Source organism: Dermochelys coriacea, chromosome 5 (genome assembly GCF_009764565.3).
Source record: "Dermochelys coriacea isolate rDerCor1 chromosome 5, rDerCor1.pri.v4, whole genome shotgun sequence".
Lineage (NCBI taxonomy): Eukaryota > Metazoa > Chordata > Testudines > Dermochelyidae > Dermochelys > Dermochelys coriacea.
Window position 1 is genome coordinate 104,808,746 of NC_050072.1, and position 27,776 is coordinate 104,836,521.

The 27,776-nt window shown below is 44.0% G+C and overlaps 1 protein-coding gene and 1 long non-coding RNA gene across 2 annotated transcripts; one reads left to right on the forward strand and one right to left on the reverse strand.

Moving 5' to 3' along the window:
• Positions 1–76: 76 nt before the first annotated feature.
• On the reverse strand, positions 77–27,079 carry LOC119856103. Its single transcript, XR_005293161.2, has 6 exons — positions 26,548–27,079; positions 25,620–25,835; positions 7,695–7,770; positions 5,658–5,762; positions 4,132–4,189; positions 77–714 (listed from the first exon to the last, which is right to left on the reverse strand). It is a non-coding gene; the product is annotated as an uncharacterized LOC119856103 (long non-coding RNA).
• Positions 17,655–22,597, forward strand: LOC122460428 (monocarboxylate transporter 7-like). Its single transcript, XM_043515297.1, has 2 exons — positions 17,655–18,018; positions 22,169–22,597. Exons 1-2 carry the CDS (start codon positions 17,727–17,729, stop codon positions 22,393–22,395), a joined length of 519 nt encoding a protein of 172 aa, XP_043371232.1. The 5' UTR covers positions 17,655–17,726; the 3' UTR covers positions 22,396–22,597.
• Positions 27,080–27,776: the final 697 nt, after the last annotated feature.

Genomic DNA, 27,776 nt, shown 5'->3' on the forward strand with positions numbered 1-27,776 from the left:
GACCAGAGTTCCTAAAGATGCATGCATCATGTATCTTTCCCAACCATCCCACATTGATGTCGGTGAAACAGCCCTTGTGATCCACTAGCACTTGCAACACCATTGAGTAGTACCCGTTTCGGTTTATGTACTCTTTAGCAAGGTAGACTGGTGCCAAGATAGGGATATGTGTTCCATCTATTGCCCCACCACAACTAGGGAACCCCATCGCGACAAAGCCATCCACTATGTCCTGCACGTTTCCCAGAGTCACTACCCTTCTTAGCAGAAGTCTATTGATTGCCCTGGCTACTTGGATGACAGCAGTCCCCATGGTAGATTTACTCACTCCAAACTGATTTCTGACTGACTGGTCTGTCAGCGGTTTGGCATTGCAAGTTTCCATAGGGCTATCACCACTCGCTTCTCAACTGTCAGAGCAGATCTCATTTTAGTATTGCTGCGTTTCAGGGCTGGGGAAAGCAATTGGCAAAGTTCCATGAAAGTGGCCTTACGCATTCGAAAGTTATGTAGCCATTGCTCGTCATCCCATAGCTGCATAACGATGCGGTCCCACCAGTCTGTGCTTGTTTCCCCGACCCAGTAGCGGAGTTCCACCATGTCAACAAGCTCGGCTGCGACCACCAGCATCTGCCAATTGCTTCATTCGACGGCTTCCAGCATGGCTATTTGCATGGCATCACATTCTTCTGCACGGTGGCTCCTGCCTAAGCTCTGCAAATACCGCAGGACGATGCGTGAGGTGTTTGTGACACTCACAACAACAATGTACAGCTGAGCAGAGTCCATGATTGCCATGCTATGGCATCTGCACCAGTAACTCAGGCTTAGGCACAAAAATGATTGTTTGCCATTGTTTTCAGGGACGGAGGAGGCAAGTGCATCATGGAAGGCTTACGACATGTACCCAAAAACCCCCGCAAAAATGTTTTTGTCACATCAGGCAGTGGGAGACTAACCCAGAATTCCAATAGGCAGCAGGAACTGTGGGATAGCTGCCCACAGTGCATTGCTCCATGAGTCGATGCTAGCCATGGTAGTGAGGAAGTGTCCGTCGATGGAATGTGCATAGTGGGACATGCAGCATCGACTTTGTAAAATTGGAGGCTAAATGTCGACTTAAATAAATTCAACCTAATTTCATAGTGTAAACATACCCTTAGATTCGGGAATGGGAAGGAGAAGATTGTGAAATATGGATTCTATTCCAAGCTCTCCTACAGATTTATTAGATCAAATTCAGATGTAATGTGTAGTGCTGTAGTGAGTTGGTAAGTGAGTAGGAGGGAATATAGGTTGGTGTAACATGCACTGAGGAGCCAGAAGAGAAGGGGTAACAGAAAAAGAAAGGAACGGGAGAGTGCAGGTGTAAGTTAAAGTAGCCTTCCCCACACCCATTTGAATTCTCATCTTCTTTCACCTACTTCTTGCCCTTCACTATTTACCTCATTTTGTATTCCCTCACCCTCATAGACACCTATTTAGGCCCACTAGCATTGCCTCTAGATGTGTCTCCAGTTGACACTGGGCAAATAATTTGGGCCAACATTTTCAAAAGTGACCACTGATTTTGTGTGCCTCAAATTTTGGATTCCCAACTTGAGATACATTGGGCCTGAATATCAATCGCACTGAGCAACAGTTTCCACTGAATTTGTGTGTCTTAATTATTAGGTTTATGAAACACATGGGGAGACACTGTAGAAGTGCAAAAGTATTATTAAGGGCTTTTAGGAGAGGGAGATAATTGTCATTTTAGCACTGGCTCCCTCACATCAATAATAATTGTACCAAAACCGCTTGTACACAGTTGAAGAGCTGAAGGGCATCTGCAAATGGTTTTGATATTTGTTGTTTAGTTCGGTGATTCATGTACAGACAGTAACACTCATACCTGAGGATGCTGTGTACTGAATGTGGCAACCCATTCCAGCATATTTTTTCAATCCAGAATTCACATTGCCAATAAAGTATAATGTGGCTGAAGCCTTTGAGTTTACTATTGCATGGGGGGAAAGAAGAGGAAGACACACTGCTACACTGATCCATCCTCCTCCCCTCTTCCTCTGTGGTGCTAAGGAGCTCATCTTATTCCTCCCACAGATTTGAGCTAAGTCCTGAGGCGTCTCAAAACATTCCTTTACTCTTCACTCTGCATAGTGGTGTCAATCTGCTGCAGAGCAGAACTGGGTGTATTTTCTCCTCTTAATCAGTGTCTGGTGCCTGGTGTCACCTCAGACAAAACAGCAAACATTCCCTTCCCCTGCAGTGCACCAGAAGATTAAAAGCTAAATCCAAAAGAAAATATCCATTTTTAATAATATCACTCCTAATGACTTAACAGTACTTCCTTCCTGGCCAGTGGAACAAATAAACTAATATGCCCCACACCGAATATTGATCAAGTCACTAGCACCTAAATCACCCGATCACTAGGAGAAGCAAAACAAACAAGCTACTGCTACAGAACCCTGCACAGAAGTGTCACACTAGCAGACTACCTATACCACAGTGAAATGTATTCTTACCAAGCACAGAATCAATAACCAAAAACTAGCAGCAGAAGCTGGGAGATGCAGAGTACAGTGCAAACTCAGACCCTGATCCAGCAAAGCACTTGATCACAAAAGAAATTGGGCTCCATAAAGAAACTTTGCAACCCTGGGGCAGCTCTAATGTGGTGAAAAGGTCTAATTGTGTATGCAGCAGCTCCAGGATTTGGAGAGCACAAAGGCAAGTTTTGCAGCACCTTTGCAGTCCCCTTGTGCTGATTGTATTGTGTGCTCCTCAGGTGTGGTGAAGGATCTGGCCCATGGCATACACACTCAGAAACCTGAGATGAGCCACAACCAAACCCTAGTTCTCAACAAACACTGGCACGATTCAGATCCAAACTTTCAGGTTGGCCCGATTCTTGGGTGAACCAAAACTGTCGATCCAAACACCCATGCCTAATACAAATACAACCACACCTATTATGACTTCTTACCCACCTACCTCCCCACCCTACTCTTGCTTTCTCTGGTTTCTTAGTAGTGTCCAACTGCTTCTCTGAGTGTAGGAGGAGCCAAATGACTTAGAGAAAAAAAGGAGTTCCTATCTCATACTGCTGTTTGGGCTAAAAATCCTGTACAATGCACATATCCCAGAGATTGGTTTATTTGATTAGACTGAACATGGAGAAGAATGAATAACAGGAACTGGTGGTTTGCAATACAAATCAAGAGCTTATGTGACATTGGAAGGTAGAGGAAGAGCTGCATATCCAGCTCAGACCTGGGCAGCTGTTATCTGAAGAAGGTAAAATAATCCATAACATTGTGTTATGCTTTAATTATTTTAGACAAGCTTCTGGACAGCATTCTGCTATTCTCAGTCTTCTTGTTAAGATATGTATATGAGCTGCCTTATTGCCTATATTAGTTTAGACTGTCCCTCGCTTAAATGACATTAATGAAGTAGGAAAGGAAGATTTTATTAAACTGGCTTCTTATCTCTATGCTCCAGGAACAATAATTAGCAGCAGCTATGTAACACCTGAAAGTTGTGGGGGCAAAACTGATTTGTAAGGGTGTAGTCAGGGCCAATTTATAACCTCAGATAAAGATCAGAAAAAGAAAAGGAGTACTTGTGGCACCTTAGAGACTAACAAATTTATTAGAGCATAAGCTTTCGTGAGCTGTAGCTCACGAAAGCTTATGCTCTAATAAATTTGTTAGTCTCTAAGGTGCCACAAGTACTCCTTTTCTTTTTGCGAATACAGACTAACACGGCTGCTACTCTGAAAAAAGATCAGAAAGTATCTTATTGAACAGTGACTACAGGGCACAGACATTATGTGGATTTCAGCATGCATTGCTATTTGTGTTCTTCCCTGCCACCCCCCCCAGACTTTTAATCTGATGACAATTAACAAAGGTTTGTTCTGATGTGTTTGTCACTCACTTATTAAAAAGACACTCAGCAGTTGGCTTTCAGTATGAAAATACCTTCAAGTCAAATAATCCCTTTTGTAACTGGTTACATAATTCTGCTGTAATGCAGCTTTTATAATGATTGTGTCACAGTCCTAGCCTTTTACATGAAGAGAGATTTGTTCTCCCCCACCCTTTTTTTTGGTACCTCATTCACCTCACGGTGTTTCCTTTCTCTTAAGACCAAGGGACAAGGCAAGGTGCCATTGTTGGTGCTTAAATAAAAAGAAAGGAAAAACTGATTAATAAATAATAATAATTAATAATAAAATGATATCGCTTTGCTCTTACCTAGTCCCTTTCATTTACCTAGTCCCCATTCATCACAAAGCTCAGTACTTGAATTTTTCTCCTCTCTGTGAGCCTGATCCTGCTAGGTGCTAAGCATCTCCAACTTCCACTGAATTCACAGGATTAGACTTTCACTGAGAGTGAATTAAATAATTCTGGGGCATTTGTTTATATTGGTTGTATTCAAACAGGAGAGTGGGATTCAGGATTTCTGGATTCTATTCTTGGCTCGTCCACTGACTTGTTACATGACCTGGGGAGAGTCATTTAAACTTGCCGTGCCTCAGTTTTTCCATCTGCAGAATGGAGATACTACTATTTGTCTAACACACAACCGAAATGTGTGACTTAATGAATCTTTGAAGGTTATTTAGAGTCCTCAACTGTAGATTGACAAAAGAGTACACATTATGATCTATTATTAGTGCCTGACAAACTTACCGCACATGTCTGACATGTCCTAAAACTGGTAACAATATTAGAGCTACATTCTGGTTCTGAGAGCCAGGGGAACACCTTCAGTGCCTGAGCAAGTGATGTGTGAGGGGAACAATATGTCTTTGTAGCTGGTGAGTTGCGGAGATGTAGCACTGCTCCCAGCACCGCCCTGCTTGTGTGCAGAGGTAGATGGGATCATGGTCATCTGCTCTCTAAGTTGAACAGCACTGGTTGCTTCGCCAATCCACACACAGGGCTTGGCTACACTTAGAAGTTAGAGTGCATTAAAGCAGCACGGGGCACCAGGCTCCACAGCTGCAGCGCTCCCGGTAATCCACCTCCATGAGAAGCATAACGCTTGCTGCACCCTGGCTGAAGTGCCGTGGCGCCAGTGTGGATGCCCTGGTCTATTAATGCGCTCTGATCAGCCTCCAGAAGTGTCCCACAATGCCTGTTCTAGTCACTCTGGTCATCACTTTGAACTCTACTGCCCTGCCCTCAGGCGACCAACTGTCAGACCCACCCTTTAAATTCTCCGGGAATTTTGAAAATCCCCTTCCTGATTGCTCAGCGAGGCATGGCGTGTTCTCAGTGAAACCTTTCAAGTGACCATGCCTCCACGCACCAGGCGATCCCCAGTATTACATACATATTTGTATGTAAACAAACACGTGGCTGCCTTTTGTGCAGGGGCTCCCTATGTCCTCTCTTCCTGTGCACTCATGCTGGCAGCCATAAGAGAGCTCTGAACTCGGAAGCAGTCTGATCCTAGAAAGGCTGTTTGTACTTGCAACCCAGTTTTTACATTTTAATCAAAAGATCCTTTTGGAAGCCAGCTGCTGGAGAAGGGGAAGTTTCCCTAAACATAAAGCATCCCTTTCTTCCTGTCCTTCCATAGGGAAGTCACAGTGACAAGATGAGAACGTGGGGACTTTTGAAATATTCTGCACTTACCACATTTTAGTAGTTAGAGCACACGAGTGAGGTGAGAGGGGATCTTCCAGCTGAGTTACTGTCTCACTTGTATGTCCTTGGATGGGTCAATTGACTTCCTTGTACCTAAGCATGAAAGTGGGTAAACCTAGAATCTTGTTGAAAATGTACTGTCAATAACAACAGATCATTCTAGTACCTGCAGGGCAGGGAAAACTCCCAGAAATCTGGCTACAGTAACATTATTAATTACTCTAATAACTGAGGGTATCTAGTCTAAGTCCATGATTACTAAAACTAACCAGAGCCTGAATTATGAGCAGTAACTTAAATTATGATATATTTGCACTCAGGAGCAGGAGAGAGTTAAGTTGCTATGTATATTATGGGCTAGATCATGCCTCTTATGTGGCAGAGACAGGCTGGGAAGCTTGAGGAGTACAAGGTGATGTCAGGAGGCATTAGACTTTTATAAGGCGTCATAATTATTTTGTGCTGGGTGAGGCATGACAAACAGCAGAGCTTATTCTATCTGTACAAAGGGTTAGCTTGCACTCTCTTGTTCACGCACAGGGATAACACTTAATCATGACCCTGCTCAGGTACGTGCACATATTTGGTCATGACTACTGCATCCGTAATTGTGCTCCCCAGTGCCTCAGACCAAATTTTGTGACTGCCTCCTTCCAGCACAGCAACCCAGGGCACAGCTGTAACTTTGCCCTAGTCTATATTTTTTACAATATCAGAGCACTTACATATATTTATGGATTTGGCACAAAACCTCAGGTAAAGTATGGGAACATTAGCCTCTTTTGACAAGTGGGGAAACGCAGGCTCAGCAAGATTAAGTAACTCGCCCAATGCCACACAGAAATTCAGTGACAGAACTGGGGACTGAATCCAATTTTCCTGATTCCCAATGCAGTGCCTTAACCACAAGACATTCCTTCTTCTCTTGAGTATTTATTTTGTCTGGGTTTTAGGGAGATTTTTGGAGATAGTTCAGTCCCCTTTGCAGCTGATTCACTTGTCTGTCTTTGCAGCCAGCCCTGTCTCTGTTATGCAAATACATCCAGTTCTACATATCAGTCAGAAATAAGAGCCAGGCATGTGGCAGAAAAGTTCCTTTGCTTCAGCCTCGTACAGGGGGAGCCTCAAGCATTTTTTGCTCTGGCTCAAAAAGTTGCTCAGATGGTTCCTTTTTATTCTGAAGAGTGTTTGGTGCTCACAGAACAACATCATTTGTGTGAGGTTACCTTGGGGCTTACAGCGGGCACTTGGTGCCAGGTGGGTTCTGCAGGTCTGGACTCCACAATCGTCACACCTTCCAGATGCACCCAGACAAGATAAATACAAGTAACGGGATCATTTTTGGCACACAGCACACATCCTCCCTCTGTGATCAAAACTGTCTTCCACAACATGTCTCTTTTAACCGCTGGCATGCATGCTTACAGCCAGGCCTACAGAAAGTCCCCCCAGTGCCCACAATGAAAACGGTGGGAGGTAAGAAGCATTTTCCTGTGTCTGATAGAGTTCACCCACTCCAGCCCACTTGTCAACCACCCCTGCAAGGCTGACTATTCCAAGTTCATCATAAGACTTCAAAGGAACAATTTTCTCTCTCAGGAATGTACCAAATGAGACACATCTATTAAAATATCTCCACAAAGGATAACACCCCAAACCACCACTATTAGGCCTTTACCCACTGCCCCCGTGCAGGTCAAACACTGATTCCCTGATATGTTGTATGTGGACCTAGAATAACACACAGCTCCATACTGAAAACCATTCTCAGACTTGCTCCCATGCTTCTCATGCAGGTAAGACTACTATTGTCTTCACCTGTTATAGGATCTTATGCAGAATTGTCTCCTATTATGTGGGCTCAGCCCTCCTGCTCATAAAATTTGATGTTATTCTGAAGTACTGAAAAGTTATTTCATTGTTCAGGCTGAGGCAGAATGTTCCTTTTCATTTTCCGTATTCCCGCTGTGCATGTCACATTAATGCACAGGATAGTTAGGTTTATCAATAGCTTATGACACTTACTCTGAATTGCCTCTTCACCATTGTTCAAGATACAAGCAGGAACAAGAGAAGGCTTTGTCTGCAATGATCAAGGCATCTACACAGTGATTAAAAAGACAGTTTCAAGGTTCAGAGGTCCCAAACACAACTTCTCTTACTTGACTTTTTCTGTTTTAAAATGTCCCCCGGGCAATAAGGTAACTCATCATACTTGTTACTGGGGTCTGCAATTGGCTTATAAAGTCAGCTGCTAAACTGGGCGACCCAGCAATGAGAAATCCAACATGTTCCAGGGCTTTGCTGTGCACATGAGGATGCATGAGCAGTGACCTGCTGCTCTCCCTATTAGTCCTACTCTTGTAGGCTCACAGAAGATTGAAACTGACATCTTTCCTACCCTCTGGAGCTCAGAGACAGCAGGATTCGTCTCAGTTTACATCTCCTACTGAGTCATGCAAACAGAACCAGCCAGAGAAACAGCATGACGTGTATGCTCATGTCTTATGCACACATGACAACAGAGTGGTTGTTTAGCTCAGCCCTGCGGCTGCTGTTTACAGAGAGCTGTAACCCTGGTTTTAGAGAGCTGGTGGGGATGGGGAAGTTGCTGCCAAGGGATATTTTAAATTACATAATGTCAAGGCAGGAATCAAATTTTGGGCTTGGCAGCCTTAACAGCATGGCTTCAAAAACTGGGCAGGCTGGGGCTGTTGAAGGCTCAGAATGAGCTGGGCTCTCTGGTTCCATTCTTTAAGAATATGCCCATCTCGTCTGCTGTCTTTTTCTCTCTCTCTTTTCCCATTTCCACTTTCTCATTTTTCTTCTCCTTCCGCATCCTTTTCTCCCTGTCCTCTTGCTCTTTTTATCCCTCTTCTGAGACTCCGCTTCCCAGCTCAGGGACCCTTCAGTGAATGTTATAAACCAAATTACTGAAGTGCACATTATTCTTTGTTTGATCGCTGCACCTGTAGTTGATCACTAGTCATTTCCAGAGAAGCGGATGACATCTCTTTAATGCTGGACCTTTTACTGTTTTGCAGAGCTATTACAAAAAAAAATCCTCACACAAAAAAACTCTAAGAGAAGACTCAAGATACAGAAAAGATGCAGCGCAGAGTAAACAGCCCACCAGATGGTGGCTACGGATGGGTGGTGGTGGTGTCAGCCTTCATAGTAATGGGCCTCACCACTGCTGTCCTAAAGACCTTTGGTTTGTTCTTTGTTGAAATTCAACAGCATTTTGATGAACTTGCAAGCACCACTTCCTGGATTACATCGGTAACTATTGCCATGTTTCACTTAGGAGGTGAGTATAAGTGTCTCCTCCTGCCCCCAATGATGTTTATTGTGTGATTCATATTTCATTAGGTATTTTCACAAACTTGTCAGATACACAAAGGAAGTCATGTCTATCTAACTATATACAAAAAAGAAAAGGAGTACTTGTGGCACCTTAGAGACTAACAAATTTATTTGAGCATAAGCTTTCGTGAGCTACAGCTCACTTCATCGGATGCATTATACACAGAACTATATACAGAAACACATCCCTCCAGGGCACACAAAGGTACATAAAGCAACAGAGTAAGTAAATACAGGGCATGTTTACACTAACATTAAATCCACCTGATCCTGTTCCAGAACTACATCCACATATCTACTATCTGCCAAAAATTAAAAGATGAAGGGAAAGGGAGAATGTTCAGTTATAACAAATAGTAGCACTTTGGAAATCAAGAGACCAGGGTTCTCTCCTCATGATATGGGACAAGCTGCAAAAACCTGTGTGTGTCAGTCTTCCATCTGTAAAATGGGAATGATAATAATTATAACACTGACCCACCTTTGAAGGCATTTTGAGATCTCTGAATGAAATTAAAATCAGGCCTAGATCTCAAGTGTTCAGCATAGCTCTGTGCAAGTGTGACCTTTCCATTCCCTCAGTCTTGAGTTGGCTGCATGCCAAGCCAGTCTCCCGGCATAATTCAATTTAAAGCAGCCTTCTAGTTTATTGAGATTGACAGTAGCAATTGACAGGGCTATTGTAGTAGTTGGGAATTGCCAGTGACTAAGGAAGGCCTAGACATACCCCACTCCCGCATTCATGTCTATGACAATGCTACCATGTAATATGTTAGAGAAGCCTATACTAAATTATACTTTTTCCATGTCTCTGGCTGCAAATCCTGCCCACTAATCCATATCCCTAATACTTATCCCAAGCTCTCAAACCCCCAAACAATTTCATATAGCCACCATTAAAAAAACAAACAAACAAAAACAAAACAAAAAAACTGCCAGAGAAATCATTGCTCCTTCTCAGAAACAAATTCACTTCCCTCCACCAAAAAATGATTGTTGGTCCAGTGACAGCTCTTCATTATATACTGTGACAGGGTCAGCCCAAATGGCTACAGAAGAGTGATCCTATTGGGATCCAGGAAGTGGGTGGGTGGAAGCCCGCCCACTGCTAAAGGACCCACCCCCCAGTCTAAGAGGAGGATCCACAGGATGTGGAAGCCAAGTGATTTCAGGCAACTAATAAAATAACAGGGACAGGAGTGCGGTCAAAGGGTCAAACAAAGGGAACCAGACGGGGACACCGGGCAAAGAACCCCGGACAGTGCCCACTGCTCCTCGAAGGGTCAAGGGAGTCAGTGGATGCCGCCCAGAGGAACTCTGCCCGGATACGTGAAAGGACGGAGGATTGGAAATAGGCCCCACAGTCACAGAGAGTGATCCTATTGGGATCCGGGAAGTGAGCGGGCGAAGCCCGTCCACTGCTAAAGGATTCCCCCCAGCCTAAAAGGGGGATCCACAGGACCTAGATACCAAATAAATCCGGGGGACAACTAATGAAATAACAGGGACAGGAGCATGGTCAAAGGGTCAAACGAAGGGAACCGGACGGGGACACCGAGCAGAGAACCCCGGACAGCGCCCGCTGCTCCTCAAAGGTGTCAAGGGAGTCAGTGGACACCGCCCAGAGGAACTCTGCCCAGATACGTGAAAAGACGGAGGATTGGAAATAGGCCCCACAGTCACAGAGAGTGATAGAAGGCAAATATATTAGTCCCAGATTAAGTAGATCCCTTTTCCCTGGGTAAGGTAACGGGCAGTTCCAGAACAAGAAGGAACTTGATGGAACCAGTTAAGGCAGGCAAGCTAATTAGGACACCTGGAGCCAATTAAGAAGAAGCTGCTAGAATCAATTAGGACAGGCTGGCTAATCAGGGAAACTGGATTTAAGAAGGACCTCACTTCAGTTAGGGAGAGGCACGTAAGGAGCTGAGAGTGAGAGGATGTGTTGCTGGAGGACTGAAGAGTACAAGCATTATCAGACACCAGAAGGAAGGTCCTGTGGTGAGAATAAAGAAGGTGTTGGGAGGAGGCCATGGGGAAGTAGCCCAGGGAGTTGTAGCTGTCATGCAGCTGTTACAGGAGGCACTCTAGACAGCTACAATCAACTCTAGACATCTGGAACCTGGAGTAGAGGGCAGGCCCGGGTTCCCCCCGAACCTCCGAACTCCTGATCATACACAGGAGGAGTCGACCTGGACTGTGGGTTCCACCAGAGAGGAAGGTCTTTCGGCTGTTCCCTGCCCCACATGGTGGATCAGCAGAGACTGCTGGGGGTTGTTCTTCTTTTTCTCCATGCTGGCCAGTAATGAGGTTATCTGAGTGAACGGCAGATTTGAACCACGAAAGTGGCCAAACTGAGGGCTACCGTGAATCTCTGAGGTGAGCAAATCTGCCAATAAGCGCAGGACCAACCAAGGTAGTGGAGGAACTTTGACACAACACTTAGAAATATCACAGCTTGAAAGACTGACATCTCATAACTGCAGCGCTAGAAATTGGAGCTTTATTCCACTGTGAAGGGGAGATGCCCAGCTTCCCAATGGGGGACACAGCACTCACTTCTGGTCATGGAAAGGCCCTAAACATTAGACTTTAAAGTGCTGACATTTTTAGGTATGCAAAGGACACATGAGGTCATTTCTGGAGGTATATATCATTTATTAGTTTTCATTGTTCTCTTCTTTAGAGCTCTGTATACTTGAACTCATGGAGGATGATTCCCCCTCTCACTTAGGGTATAGCTACAGTGCAATCACTGGTGTGATTGCAGCACATGTAGACATACCCCAGCTAACTTTGATTTAGCTGCCTTGAATAACCATAGCAGTGAAGCTATGGCAGCCCAGGCTGGCCACTCCAGTACATACCCAAGGTCCTGGGTGGGCTTGTGCACATATGCTGCTGCCCATCCTGCCACAGCTTCACTACTATTGTTACTCGAGCTGGCTAAATCAAAGCCAGCTCAGGTATGTCTACTACACATGCTGCAGTAACTCCTCAGTGTAGATATACCCTCAACCCATTGAAGTCAATGGGGATATTCCCATTGACTTCAAAGTGTCTAGGAACAATCCCTTATGCTGGTTTTAAACAAACCAGTGTGACTCCATTGACTTCAATGGAGTTAGTTCTGATTTATACCAGCATAAGTAAGTAACTAAGGGCTCATTGCACCTGATTCTTCACTAACCAGCCCCTGGTGTAATCATTAACTGCTCTGCAAAGTGGGTCATTTTTCACCATTTGTAATGCAATAATCCCAAATAAATGCAGATTGAATCTTTAATCATCGTCATCAAGTAATCCCCACATACACTCGTCTATATAGTAAAACAACAGTAATAAGCAGGTAATATGCAACAAGTAGTAGTATAATTTTTTTGTGAAAAAGCTTTATAACAGATACCCTGTAAATAAATTGCATTCCATAACCTGCTGGAGTCCACCATACAATCTCCTCCAGAAACTCCTTTTAAAGCAGCAGGATTACAAAGAAAGTATCATTGGACAATTCCCATAGAACTCTTTGAATGGCTGCTGTAGCAAATCAGAACAATAGCATTCAGCAAACCAGGCAAATGCCATCTTCTCATATATGTTCCAACAAATTATTATTCTCACTGCACAATGTTCAATGTCGTGTGGTTTTTACATTCTGCAAGAACTAATTTATATGCAGCTATCTTGGCTCTTAAAAAACAATGCACACCCATCCTACCCTTCATTCTACCCCATTGTAAAACTATAATAGGTAATCATAATGGAAATTGTTTAGTCCATGAGGTCAGCATATCAATGACCAATTGTGATACTGTTTGTGTGACTTGCACACAATCTTGGTCTGAAAAAAAAGTCTATTTGGGAAAACTATGTTTTCATAGGAATTTCCAGGTTATGACATAACATGGGGTGAAGGTAAAGGAATGGATCAGAAAATATACCAAATACCAAACATACATCTGCTCAGCAGGCTCTGAGGCTAGTCAGATTACATGAGTACAAGTCAGTTTTCTTCCCAGTACCAGAGTATAGGGATAAGGAAATGAATTTTGTGATTTAATAGTTGGGTACAAAGTTTCCATTCAGAAACTTGTCAGAATTTATCAGAATCGTTCCAGTGGTTGGGAATCTCAACTAGGGGTACATAAACACACATTTATTAAATATTACCTCAAAAAAGGTGTAGGGTTAGTTTCAGTTGTGGGGAAAGTTTCAGGTCAGTTCTTCTATTATCCCAAACTGTTTTTAACCCGAACTGTCCTTAACTGTGAAATCCATATTTAGAGAGTTTTATATGGAGGTGTTTGAGGGGTGGGGGAACAAAATAAATTGTGACAAATGTTTTCCACAATCTGACCCTTTGAGGCCACTTTTCCCCCCAAAACCATCCAACTTTGAAAACGGGCAGTCTTACATAGCCTGGAAAGTATGATGCCCTCTCAAGCTGGTATCAACAGTGCAATAACAGCAATAAACTACACCATCCTAAGGGCTAGCATTGTTTTCTGTTTACAGATGGGCCAGACTCACTGTGTGACCTTAGGCAAATTGTAGAAATGGTCTCTCTTCTCAGTTTCCTATCCAAATAGTAGGGGTCACATATCACCACAGGAGTGTTTTGAGGCTTAATTCATTAATATCTGTTACACACTGTGAGATCTTTGGATGGAACAGAGCATAGAAAGGCAAAGTATCTATAAATATTATACAATCATCATCCCCCAGACCAAGTTCACTGCCTCTCATAATTGGTATGGATGATAACTGTTCCATCTAAATGTTACCTTTAACCACAGTGAATCAAAGATTCATGAAAAGTTGCTGAGTATTTTAGTTAGTGGGTAGAGCACTCAGCCTTTGGTGGAGTAAATGGAAGCTCCCAACTTTCTTGATCAGTTTGCAGCAGGAGGCCTCATCTGTACCAGCCATCTCAGCATCTATTATTCACGTGTAAGTGTTCTAACTTGCAAAGAAACTTGGGCTGTTCCATACTTTACACCAGGATTTGCTCATTAGATATGTACACGAATGAATGGGCAGAGGCCATGAACAATGGCACTCCGGCAAACAGCACAGAACGTATCAGTGGTTCCGAACTCTTTTGCCCATTGAAGCTACTGAGGTCAAATACTTTATTTCCCCCCCCACACACACACACTCTTCCTCTTGCAGCTCCTGCGCTGCCTCTATAAACTGATGTTCCCAGTGCAGTGAGCAGCACAGGATGTATCCATCACACTGTTCATTTCCAGCATGTTTAGTATCAGTCAGCAGGTTGAGACTCCAGTGTAAGAAGCCAGTTGGTCTGTTCAGAACTCATCCTTTTAGCCATGAATTGCTTTGCCTCAGGCTGTACCTTTACTATTACTCTTAGCATAGTTGTGGCTTCATTTTTTCCCGACTCTTTCCCTTCGTTATTCCCCACCCAAGGGTAGAGATTTCCTATTGTAATATGTAAAACAAGATACAGGACAAATGATCTTATTGAAATGTCTGAATGTTAACAACAGAGACCATTTGCAGTTGCTGGGGTTTCAGATAACTAGGGATTTAAACAAGTGGAAAACAATTTGCTCCCAGTATGACTTTGACCCAGTGAGCTAAATGTCATTCCCTCCTCAGACTCTAATTTCTATGATCTTAGGAACTTCATTTGTATGAAATTGCTAGCCCTTACTTCTTAAAGTAAAATCAAACAACGCTGTGAGGTGTTACCTCAGCTCCCTCTAGTGACCATAGAAATGTCATACAATTTCACACAGCTTCTAGCCACTTCAGTAACTACTGTACACAGAAGATAAAACAGTCCTTTAAATGGTAGGCAGTAAGCATCTGATACAATGCTCACTGACTTCAATGAACAGATAGTCACTGAGTTCAAAAAGCACTGGATTATACTCCAAGAGGAGTATCTAAACATTACTGATGCTTCTGAAATGTGATTGGATCGCAGGGTCTAAGTTTCTGGAATTTTTGCAGCAAGTTGTGAATGACAAGTGAAAGAACCAACCCTCCCGAAGAACTGCTCAGTACCCAGGGAAACTATATAAGCTGTGCTGTTTATTGTGTGTTGTACAGTTCCCATAGCTCATCACGAGATGCAGAAGCCCCTAATATCCAACAAGTTTAGGGACTGAATCTGAGAACGCATAGGAAAAATACCTCAAATCAAATGTGGATCTTCAGCATCTCCTCAGCACATTACAGAAGATTTGCAACATCAAGAAGGAGTCAGCTTTATCAACTCTCTGCCTGTGGAATTACTGTTTTTTACAGCCCCTTTTGGGTAAGCACAAGAGAGCGTAACAGATAATTGATCACTTTTCTATAGAAGTTTTAAGCCAAACTTTAGCAGATATATAATACTCTAGTATTAAAATCTAATAAATTGACCAAAATATTGCATAGCTGGGATCTCATTCTCTATTAAAAGTTTAGGATCATTTCTACAGAACATTATTAGTTTCATTAAATTCAATAGGACTCTTGCACAAAGGAAATGTTGAAAACCTTTTTTTTTGCAGAAAGTCTGCTCTCTACCCCAGAATACCCCTCCCTAAACACATGCTAATTATGCTGCTAGAGCTGCCCTTCCACAGGAGGGAGTCTTACATTTTGGGGGCAAAATTCTCCTTTCAGATCAGCACAGTAGAATTCAGCTCTAATTTTCTCATACACATAGAGGCAACAGAATACTGGATCAGACAGATGCCAGGTACAGAAGAGCGGGAAACTTTTCCTTAAATGTTTTCCTTTCTTGTGTAATTGGTTTAGTGAGCTTCATGTCCTAATGTTGCCTTATCCTTATTTTGTTGTTGTTTTAGCACCAGTAGCTAGCAGCCTGTGTGCAAGATACACCCATCGAGCAGTAGTGATAATTGGAGGACTCCTGGCTTTCTCAGGGATGACACTGGGGTCTCTTGGTTTCAACACTATCTGGATGTATATAACTACTGGCTTCCTACAAGGTACAATCAAAATGATGTCTCACACTTGCACTTCTGACCCTTCATTTAGGGTGATTTTTTTCAGTGTTTTTTTCTTTTAATATATCGAATTTCTGCTGTAATGTTGCTGGTTTTATTTATTTTCGTGTGAAAGCTTTAATGCACACTCCCCCCTCCCCCCATTTAGGTGGGTAAGACTCTGCATCAGAAAATTGCAATGGCAAATTATCATAACAGATAGATAAGCTTCATTTTCACTTGCAACTAACTGCAACCAGAAAATCAGCAGCTTTTCATTTTTAAACGAATATGGCATTAAGAATTTTGCAGTGCATCTGAGGAGCCTAAAAGTAGCAGAACTGCAAGAAAAATGTGTCCCTAATGCTGCACTTTGTGTGGAATAAGTTAAATCACACGGCCATTACCCTGAGTCACAGGGCCAGATCCTCAGCCTGCTCCAACCCACTGCATTGTTCCAATGATGCAGGTAGGATGGAAAGCTGGTTTAATCAGCCTGCTGGGGATTCCCCTTGATCAGGGAATAAAGCTGACATAATAACCCATTTCTGGTTCCATCCTGGTTGTGTGAGAGGACATGGCTGAAGCCAGCACTTCTTGAAATCTGGCAATCCTGGGCCAGCAGAATTGACTCTTGGGATCTGTTATGGGTGCTCCAGCTTACACCAACTGTAAGGCCAAATCCTTCCAGCCTGCCCTAAGAATGAGAACCACATAAGGATGGCATAATGCCATCTTTGCTCCCTTCCTCAGATCGTGCACTTGAATTCACCTCAGCCTGATGCATGGATATGGCTCAGGACATTTTCACTCTGTGTGTGCTGCAGCAGCAGCATCCCAAGGTGTATCCAGTTTAAGCTGCGTGACTTGTTTCAGCAGTAGCAAATTGGTCAATAGTCTTTGGAAAAACAAAAGTTGTGCAGTGAGGAGGAGAATAATGCAAAGTTATCTATATGCACTACTTTGTATTCCTGTTTTTCTGGTTAAATGTGTACTTAAATGTCATAAAACACCTGACACAAACATACAGAATGTGTAACACAGCTGAGCTAATGCTGCTGATGGAAGCATAACTTTTTACAATTCCTGATTTTAACTATGCAAATTTAACACAGAAGTAATAGTGTGAAATCATTTTCTGCTTTAACGGTGTGCTCCTGCCTGGACACAATAGCATGGTCAAGGCTAACTTTTCTTCTCTCCCAATGCAGGTCTTGGGATTTCCTTTTCATGGACACCAGCCATTAGCATTGTCAGCCATTATTTCTCTAACAGAAGGGCTTTGGCCAATGCTGTAGCCAGTGCTGGGGAATGTGCCTTTGCATTCACCTTTGGCCCTTTTTTTCAGTGGTTAATTGGTCTATATGGGTGGAAAAGTGCTCTGTTGATCATCGGTGGCATTCAACTCAATATTTGTGTCTGTGGAGCACTGATGCGACCCCTGAAGAACCGTTGCAGTCCTGAAGCTAGGAGTTCTGAAGCGCAGAGACGATCCGGCGAGGTTGTGCCTAAGACTGGCAAGGAACACGCATCTCCCAACACACAAAAAACATTCAACTGGATGCTTGTGAAGAGACTGGAGTTTATGCTTTATGCCATTTTTGGTATTTTAGCTGCTATGAGTTTTTTCGTTCCTCCATTATTTTTGGTTCCACTTAGCTACAGCCTAAGGATAGATGAGTCTTGGACTGCATCTCTCCTATCCATTTTGGCTATAGCGGACTTCATGGGCAGGCTGTTGTGTGGCTGGTATGCTAACCTCCACCTTATTAGGACTATACAGTTGCTGACAATGACAGTTGTTCTGATCAGCACGTCTTTGATGTTATTGCCACTGGCTAACAATTACCCGTCTCTGGCAATATTCACCGGCTTCTATGGCTTTTTCTTTGGTGCGACAGTGTCCATCCACATTACAGTGCTGGCAGATGTCGTGGGTATGTCAGATTTTGACAGTGCCTTGGGGCTTTTTATGCTCATTCGAAGCACTGGAGGTTTTCTGGGGCCTCCTCTTGCTGGTAAGTTGAGATGGCACTTTCATAAACACAGCTTATTAGTGAACTGCTTGTTGTTTTATAGCGATAGGCTTAAACTGAGAAGTTTAGATCTGGTCCAAATTTTCCCCAGTATGGATTTTAGTCATGTTTCAAACCCATCTCTAGTTATCTGAGCTACAAAATTGATAATACAAAGAGCCAGACTAAATCCTATGGAGAAAATTTTGCCCCTTCTCCTCCCTCTGTATAGAGCCATCCCCAGCAGTGAAACTGGTGGGAGAGTGGCAGGATTCCTGCCAGCATTCATGCCCTCATACAAACCTGCTCCATGGTGTGCAAATTTTTGGTGGTGCCAAGAATGGGTCCAAATCTCGCCCTGCCCCCGCACCTGCCTAAGGCTCTGGGAGGGAGTTTGGGTGCAGGAGGGGTGCAGACTCTGGGAGGAAGTGTGGGTGCTGGATGCAGGCTCTGGGCCAGGGCAGGGGTACAGAAGGGGGTTTGGGGTGCAGGCTCTGGACTGGGGCAGGGGGTTGGGGTGTGGTAGAGGGTGAGTTTGGGTGCAGGAGGGGGTTTGGGCTCTGGGAGAGAGCTTGAGTGTGGGAGGGGTGAGGGTCGGGGTCTGAGAGGGAGTTTGATGCCGGCTCTGGGCAGGGGCAGGGGTGCCGGAGGGGGTGTGGAGGTCAGGCTCTGGGAGGGAGTTAACCTCCACCTTACTGTGGTGGGGGCGGTCTCTGGGATGAGGCAGGGGGTTGGGTGCGGGTGAGGCACTTACCTCGGGTGGCTCCTGAAAGTGACCGGCACACCCCTCTGGCAGAGGCTCCCAGGTGGGGGGCACCCCTCAGGCACCGCCCCCGCAGTTCCCATTGGCCGCAGTTCCTGGCCAATGGGGAGCTGCAGAGTTGGCGCTTGGGGGGGGCAATGCATGCAGACCTCCCCACCCCCAGGGCTGTTCCAGCCGCTTCCAGGAGTGGTGCGGCGCGTGGCTGGGCAGGAAGCCACCTTAGCTCCACTGCTCTGCCAGTGGTGGCGGCGGTGGCTGGGGGCCCCCGAGCCCTTTTAAATCACCCTGGGGTGGCAGGTGGGGCTGGGAGATACTTCAGGGGAGGCACGCAGGGCCGGGGGAGAGACCCAGCCCCCAACATTAGTGAAGCCGGGCCCCTGGGCCCTGAATATTCCTGGAGCACGGGCACCACAGGCCCATATAACTTGCCACTCCTGCCATGGAGTACAATTCTGTAGGACTCCCAGTGTCCCAGCACAGAGAGCATGTTTGTGGGAGAAGCAGAGTAAGGGGATATAGGCATGATTACATGATATGAACTATGGGGGCTACTGCATCCCTGAGACTGTAGTATTGGCCACAGAGTAGCGGTGGTACTGCTTGGAGGTAATGGCTGTAGGAGGATTCCATCCCCTTCTGGCCTACTGCAGAGAACCTCAGCTCAAAGCTTGGCCACTTAGTGTGTGCAACAAGTGCCTCTTAAGGAAATGCTCCTCAACATACCAATATGTTTTCTGGCAGCATCTCAGCCAATCAATATATTAAATGGAGAGGTGGCACAAAAACCAGTGGGAAGAAATAGGCCACATAGAGAAACCTTGAGTGAGTAGAAATATAAGCTGGAAAAATTCAAATGCAAAGACTGCAGAAAAATACAAAACACAGATATCCAAGCAGGATACTAAGCAGTAATGCTGACGGAGACTTTGGGGGTACAGTGGACAGCAAAGTAGATATAATTTTGCAATGTGATACAGCAGAGAAAAGGCCAATATGATTGTAAGCCAATGCATATGAGCCATTGAATTTAGTGGGAGTCTTTCGAATTGGTCCCATGTAACAGCATAATTTCAGAAAGTAAGTAATTTTTACAGCCCTTTTCCATATAGTTCTGGTCCGACTGCCTCCAGCACTCTAGGCACAATTAACTGCATGTGTAATTGCATTCATTGAGCAGTCTAAGCTACCTGACTGCTTTAGCAAACCAGGAAGTTGTCTAGATGGATATGAGTGTGGGTAAAATTAATTGTGCCTGCGTTTCACGGCCACAGCATGATTGTGCACCCACAATATCCTATCCATTCATTCACGTTCTTACACCATACCTGTCACTGTGGTATCTGCAGGCCATGTTGAAGCCTGGCTAGAAATAAGAATTTCTTCTCTCTCTAACTTTTATGATTATTTGAAAAATAACTGTCCTAAACAGCAGAGAAGCTAAGAATAGAATGGCCCTGAAGACAGGACCAACATCTTGCCCCAGGTCAGGGCTGAGGCTCACTAGCAGGATGCCAGGAGGAAGCTCACACTACCCTTCTGAAAATTATTACAGTGCTACTCAGTGACTGTCCAAAATACAGCACTTAACAACAGCAACACTGCAGTGCACTGGGCAACTACAGCACAATACTGTAGGGTTTGTTTTTATGTATATAAATGTGCCACTATCTGTGCTGTCCTCCTGTTTTGTGGCTAAACAGAGAATTTAATTCTGTAGAGCTGTCAGCCTGGTGGCATCTTTCACTAGCATTAAATTCCTGTACACAAAATAAGTGATAAGTACACTGTGCTCTGAACTGTTCCTTTTAAGAATACTCAGATAAGGGTGATCTAATAGTCTCTGCTGCTGTTTGCACAGAGAGTTGCAGCTATATAGTGGCTGATAATATAGCAGATACTTCAATGAACTCCTCTTCCCAGCACACTCCAACAGAAGAGCTTCATGTTGCCCTAGGATGACTGCACCTGGCACATGCACATTGGCATGCTATATCATTGGCCACTGTTCGAGACAGGATATCAGGCTTGGTAGTCCACCAATAGAATCTGATATGGCAAAACTTATCCCTGCAGGTCCTTTTCTGCTGGGTGTATAGGGCCTTTGAGACAAGAGTGGAAGAGAATACAGAGGGGCTTCCACATTCCCTGAGGGGCTCAGAAAATACCATGCACTTAGTTTACAAACTGGTGTCACTGGGCCAACTTCAGCCCTGGCGTGAGCAGATGCAAACTCCATTGACTTCAGGGAAATTGCACTTGCTTGCCCTTGGGTTGAGCTTGGCTCATCATGAATAAAGGGATTTAACAAGTGTTAACATTTTTCCCATCCCCTGTATTAATCTGAGCTGGTATAGGTCAGGTATAACACCCACATGTGTGTGAGAAGGAAATAGCATTTTCCAACACAATGAAGACCATGAGGCTCCTATCCACTGATCTGGTGGATTTTAGGGGATTTTCCTCTTAGGAGGGTCAGGAAAACACCACAGGATTCACCAGAGATAGCACAAACCCTCCAGTGGCCACTCAATGGTTTGAAAATTCATCCACAGTAAAATCTATCATTTCCCTCTTCCATCCCACAGTGGCCCCCCTTCTATTCTCTGATCATGCCCATATAGCTCACCTCTGCCCCCCATGACCTGCCCTCCCTTCTATCCTCTATGGTTCACCCTATGCTCTTCCTTTCCAGACATGGCTTCTTCACAATTTCTGTTCCCTCTACCCTCCCATAGATCGTTCCTCTCCTCCCCCCACTCTTTGTTGCCTCCTGCCCTGTTTGTGGTCTCACTAGCACTCTGGGACCTCCCACTCTGCAATAGTTGCTGCTGCTGAGGGAGAGACAACTAGCAAAAAGCACAGCAGGAGGCGATTGCCTGCTGTACAGTTCTTGGAAATTGCGTGGGAAACCAGTTCACTAGGACAGATGCTCAAAACTTGTGATGGTGCTAGCCAAACTGGCACTACTGGCTTCTAAACAACAAGCAGTCAGATACCTCATAGTCCATGTGGCTAAATTTTGTGGCTGGTTAAGTTGTACCCATACATCTGTCCATTGCACCCCAAATTTGCGCCTGCAGAACTGGTGACTGCACCCAATAACAGATGCTTTTACACACAATTACCCACTGTGCTTGAACAAAGAACCCATGATGGGTGCATTTGCAAACAGAGCAATTTAGGCAACTAATTTTGTAAATATGGGCCTAAACCTGCTCTACATTTTCTGTCATTACAAGTATCTTAAACTGATGAATCAACCTTTACAAAGCCAGAAGATGAAACAAACTCACAAAGAAAAGGTGTTCCCCTTCTTAATAAGATATCTCAGCAATTTCCATTAATTTCTTCTTGACAAATCATACCGCTATCATTTGCTTTTCCCACCAGGTCTGATTGTGGACATGGCAGAAAATTACAGCGCAGGGTTCTACATAGCAGGAGCCACTCTCATCATATCTATTGTATTTTTGGTCGTTATAGATCAACTCCAGCAGAAGAAAGAGCAAAAGAATGACACAGACACTAAACCAAAAAAGCAAATCCTGCTATTCCCTTCCCTCCATTTCCTGAAACTTAAGACTGGAAAGTGTCAAGAACAAGATATGGGGGTGTGACTATTGCTATTTATCTCTAAGAAAATTTGAGGGCTTATTTAAATGTTTTAATTTAATACATTCCAAATCCCCCCCTCCCCCCAGGCTATCGAAGTGGTGTTTACAAATTTTTTGCTGATATTCTATGTAGGGCTATGCGAAATTCAGAAAAAAAGTCACAACAATTTGCATGCAAAAAAACCCACAAATTTTCACATATTTTAATGTGAAAGTTGCAGTTTCATCTGAACAAAAATTCAAATTTTGAAATGATAAAATGTATATTTTTAACCCAAAAGATGCAGTGTTTAGGTTGTTTTCTTTTTCTTTTTTGGAGGGAAGGGAGGAGACAAAAGTGGATCATACACACAAAATGGCAATAAAAATGCAAAAATCTTAATACAATTCCCACTCCCTAAGTGCCTATTAAAGTCTGATGTTTTATTTATAATCTGGGTCATTTAAGTATTTCTGTCTTGTGATACTTATTGACAATATTTTGAGCACATGCAGCAGACAGATTAGAGCTGGAGAGCAGTTCTTAAACTTTTTCACAGTGTGGACTGTCTCTTGATAGTGAGATGTCTCTTGGACACCTCCCCTCACTCATTCATTATTGTGCAGACCAAGAATTTAATGTATTTTAACGTCTTTTAAAGACTGTTATTATTTATGCCCATGGGTCCCAGTCAGAGCTCAGCCCCCCGCCAATGTCCCAGATGCAGTTAAGGCGGAGGAACCAGCATCATGCAACCGGACAGGTCTTCTGGGACCATCCCTTTGGGAAACACTATGCTCAGATGCAACATAAATCACTTGTATGGGGAAGGAGAAAAGGAATTTAATCTCATAGGGCTGGATCACTCCTACCATGGTAAAACCTGTGAGAGGGAACTCAGGCAAATGATACTTCTGTGAGGCTCACCTCACAGAAATTACCCCACCGTGTTATTTTGATGGTGGAGATGGGTTAGGTTTACCCCAATGTTTGTAAATCAGGACACTGTAATTAAGGTTCTCCCAACAGCCTTAATTCTGACTATATATCAACATTTATGTCCTCCCTATCCACCAACAACCTCCTTACACCAAAACACAATACTACCAAACCACTATACTTCACCTACATTCCCAACGCTCATCGTGTTTGCTAAGCTAGCGTTGCCCAGAGTGTGGGTATACCCCTGGGTAGTGGGCATGAACGACTAGTTAGAAGGGATGGAACAGATAGACCCTCTCAATTGTTTTCCAAAATTTCAGCTTCAATTTTTTTAAGTTAGTCTTTAGCTGCTAGGACAGTGAAGAGTATTTCCAAACATAAGCTGAGACACATCTGTCTGAATTTGCAGGAGAGCCTGAAACTTTAGCTCTGAGGTGTGAGAAACCCCATTCATTCCAGAGGGTGCTGACTTAGGTGCCAGTGATGATACTTTAAATGTCAGTGTTAACCAGTTCAGTGCTCATGAAAGCATGGAAGAAAGAAGAGAAAGAATCATATTATAGTTACAAAATAAAGGACACATTTTAAAAGACAATTTACTTCATGCAATTAAAACTCTAACATACATATAAGCCTTTAACAATATTTTCCTGAAAGGAGAGCTCATCTTTCAAAAGTTGGAGAAATTTGGTCTAAATCACTATACTATAAACATGTTAGACATATAAAGAGCTGAGAACCGCCAGCTAAAAAGTCGACTTCTAAAGTCGATTTTCTAAAAAGAAACCAATGACTATCTCAGTTGCTTCATCCCAGCTGTCAACATCTTCAAAATGCCAGTTTTGATTGGTCAAGAGTCTAAACTACCCAATATTCAGGATATCTCAGCTGCATTATACAATCCCTTTCCTTAATTTGGATACTGCCTCTCTCTATTCCAACAAGCATGGGAGGCGATAACATCAGACAAATGGACATTGGAGGCCATTACATGAAATTATACTATCCAGTTTACGTACATCTCTCCCTCCACCCCCTTTCCCAGACCCCTTACATGATCAATTGCTTGCACAGGAGATCACATCACTCAAAAGTCTAGTCACCATAGAGGAAAAGAATTCTAATTCAAGATATTTTCTGATACTCAAGAAGAATGGGAATTTGAGGCCAATACTAGACCTCAGGCAATTGAATAAAACAGTCATACATCTAAAATTCAGGATAGTGTCCCTAGCAGCTATAATTCCCTCCCTGGACTCTGGGGACTGGTTTGTAACTCTCAACCTCAAAGAGGACTACTTCCACATAGCAATTCATCCCTCTCATAAGATTTCTTTGTTTCACATTCAATCACAACCACAACCAGTACCAGGAATAGGTGCTAATTTTCTAATCTGCCAGGGGGTGTCCCCCCATCCCCATACCACCCCTTCCCTAAGACCCCACCCCCACCCTGTTTCTTCCCACCCCTGCTCTGCCCCCACCCCACCTCTTCCTGTCCCCACCCTACCCTTCCCCACCCAGTTCCACCTCCTCCCCGGAGCATGCTGTGTCCTCACTCCTCCCCCCCATGCCTCCTGAAACAGCTGATCCACGGCAGGTGGTAGGCGCTGGGAGGGAGGGGGAGGCACTGATTTGCGGGGCCCGCCAGTGGCAGGAGGCACTGGCGAGACGGGGAGGTTCTGGTAGGGGGGCTGCCGGTGGGTGTACAGCACCCACCATTTTTTTCCCCCGTGGGTGCTTGTGCTCCAGCCCCGGAGCACCCATGAAGTCAGCACCTATGGTACCTTTGGCCTTTCTTCTGCTCCAAGGGTTTTCTCAAAAATCATGGCAGCTGTAGCTTCCTACCTCCACTGTCTAGGAATAACACAGTCTTTCCTTACCTCGATGACTGGCTCCTCAAAGGTCGGTCTTATCAGGAAGTACAATTGGCAGTTCAAACAAGAACTTTGCTTTTCCACAGTCTAGACCTACAAATAAGTCTCAATAAATTGACCTATATCCTTACACAGCAAATACTTTTTATAGAAATGTTTCTGGATTCAATGATGGGCAGAGCTTATGTCCCTCCTAAAGGGTTCCTTGCTTTAAAGAACCTTATCCAAAGAATGCAGCTCTGTCCTTGAGTCCCAGCAAGTACATGTCTGCAGCTTCTGGGGGATAGGGCAGCTTGTGTTTTTATAACACAGAACAGCAATTTACATCTTCAGTGTTTCCAGGGGTGGCTCAGGACAGTTTATGTACACAAACAAACACAATCTGAACAAACTGGTGTCTATACCCAGCCAGTTCTACAATCATTCACCTGGTAGAATGATCCTTTCAAGATTTGTGCAGGAATCCCGTTTATCCAGAATCTCCTTACAATCAGGATAATATCAGATGCATGTCTCCTTAGGTGGGGAGCAGGTTTGGGTCTTCACGCAGCCCAAGGCAAATAGTCACAACAAGAACAGTGCACTTGCACATCAATCTGCTAGAATTGAGGGCACTCAGAAATGTTTGCTTCCACTTGCTTCCCCTAATCAAAAGCAAGTCAATCAAGATCATGACAAACAATGTAGCTTGTATATATTACATCAATCATCACGGAGGAGCACGTTCCCCCTCATTCTACACAGAAGCAATAAAGTTTTGGAATTGGCGCATAGGCAACCAGAGAGTCATTTCGGTTTCTTACCTTCTGGGTATACAAAACAGCCTGGCAGATATCCTCACCAGACCTTTTTTTCCCTAAATTATGAATGGAAGTTGGACTCGAGTCCTCAACAAAATATTCCTAGCTCGGGGGTTTCCTGAGGTCAACCTTTTCACCACTGCAGCCAACATGAAATGCAGAAAATTCTGTTTCAGAGGAGGAACACAATCTCTAGGAGACGCCTCTCTCATTACATGGACAAAGTTTTTGGTTTTTTTTAATGCATATCCACCAACTCCATTTTTTTTAAAGTTCTCAACAAGATTAAGTAGGACCAGACCAGGATTATTTTGATTGCACCAACTTGGCCAACACAGGTTTGGTTTCCTTATCTCAGACTCACTCTTCACTCTCCATGGCAGTTCCCCAGAAATTCTTGACCACTATCTGAGAATGCTGGTGGAACACTTCATCACAATCTGAATGTTCTGAAACTTTAGCGTTGCTTCTCAATAGTTCTCGGGGCTACAGGCATCCTGTTTATCAGGAATACAATACATCCTGTTAAATAGCAAGAAGGAATCAAGACACTTACCTCCAGAAATGGAGAAGATATCATCTTTGGTGTAACAGTCATCATCCACCTGTCCAGATGTCTCTTTCCACAATCTTGGATTACCTGTTGCAACTGAAAACTTCAGGTCTCTCTCTGAATTCCATCAAGGTTCACTAGCATCAATAACAGTGCACTCACCAGTAGATGATTTCTCAATTTTTGTTCATCCCACCTTTTCAGGTTCCTGAAAGGTCTTATGAGCCTTTCCCCACAGATTAGGGATACCACTCTACTTTGGGATCTCATCTTTGTTCTTAATAGTCTCATAAAACTGCCTTTTGAGTTGGACTAGCTGTGTGCTCTCTGTGCTCTCCCTTTACTGTGTTCTCCAAGGAGAAGATATCATTACGACTCCATCCAAAAATTTTACGTAAGATTTCTTCTGAGTTTCATATTGATGAAACAAGTCACCTTCTAGTTTTGGTTTCAGAGTAGCAGCCGTGTTAGTCTGTATTCGCAAAAAGAAAAGGAGTACTGGTGGCACCTTAGAGACTAACAAATTTATTAGAGCATAAGCTTTCGTGAGCTACAGCTCACTTCATCGGATGCAAGTGAGCTGTAGCTCACGAAAGCTTATGCTCTAATAAATTTGTTAGTCTCTAAGGTGCCACCAGTACTCCTTTTCTTCTAGTTTTGATCGTCCTCAAACTAGCCAATAATTTAGTTAAGGAAATATTTTAATTCCTAGATGGTGCAGATGGATCGCTACTGTCAGGAATTAGGGCTTGCAGCTGAGCCTGGGACCAGCTAGTTCCATCCCCAAGTAAGCAACAAAAGACTCTCAGCTGAATCCCAGTTGACTGGAAGCAGAAGCACCTGACTGGCCAGATCTCCTGATTGGCTAGAGGAACCAACAGATGCGCTCTTAAGCCCCGCACAGAAGGTCGATGGCTGATCAATGCTCATGCCCACAGCTGCAATTGCTCCTTGCCTATCTTATTCCCAGCCTTGCTCCAGTCCACTCCATACGTGCTCCCCTGCTCGTTGCCTGACTCCTGGTTCCTGACTTCGGCTATGCCCACTAGATCTTGAGGCCCACTGCTCTACCCACTAGGACCAGCTGCCCATACCTTGCTTCATGACAACTACCAGTGTCATACATTTTGCAAATACCCATGGGGCTGAAGAGAGACCAAAGGACAGCTTTGTATATGGTTTGTTATACACTGTTAACTATGAACTGAAGAGAGGCCACATGAAAAGAGGCA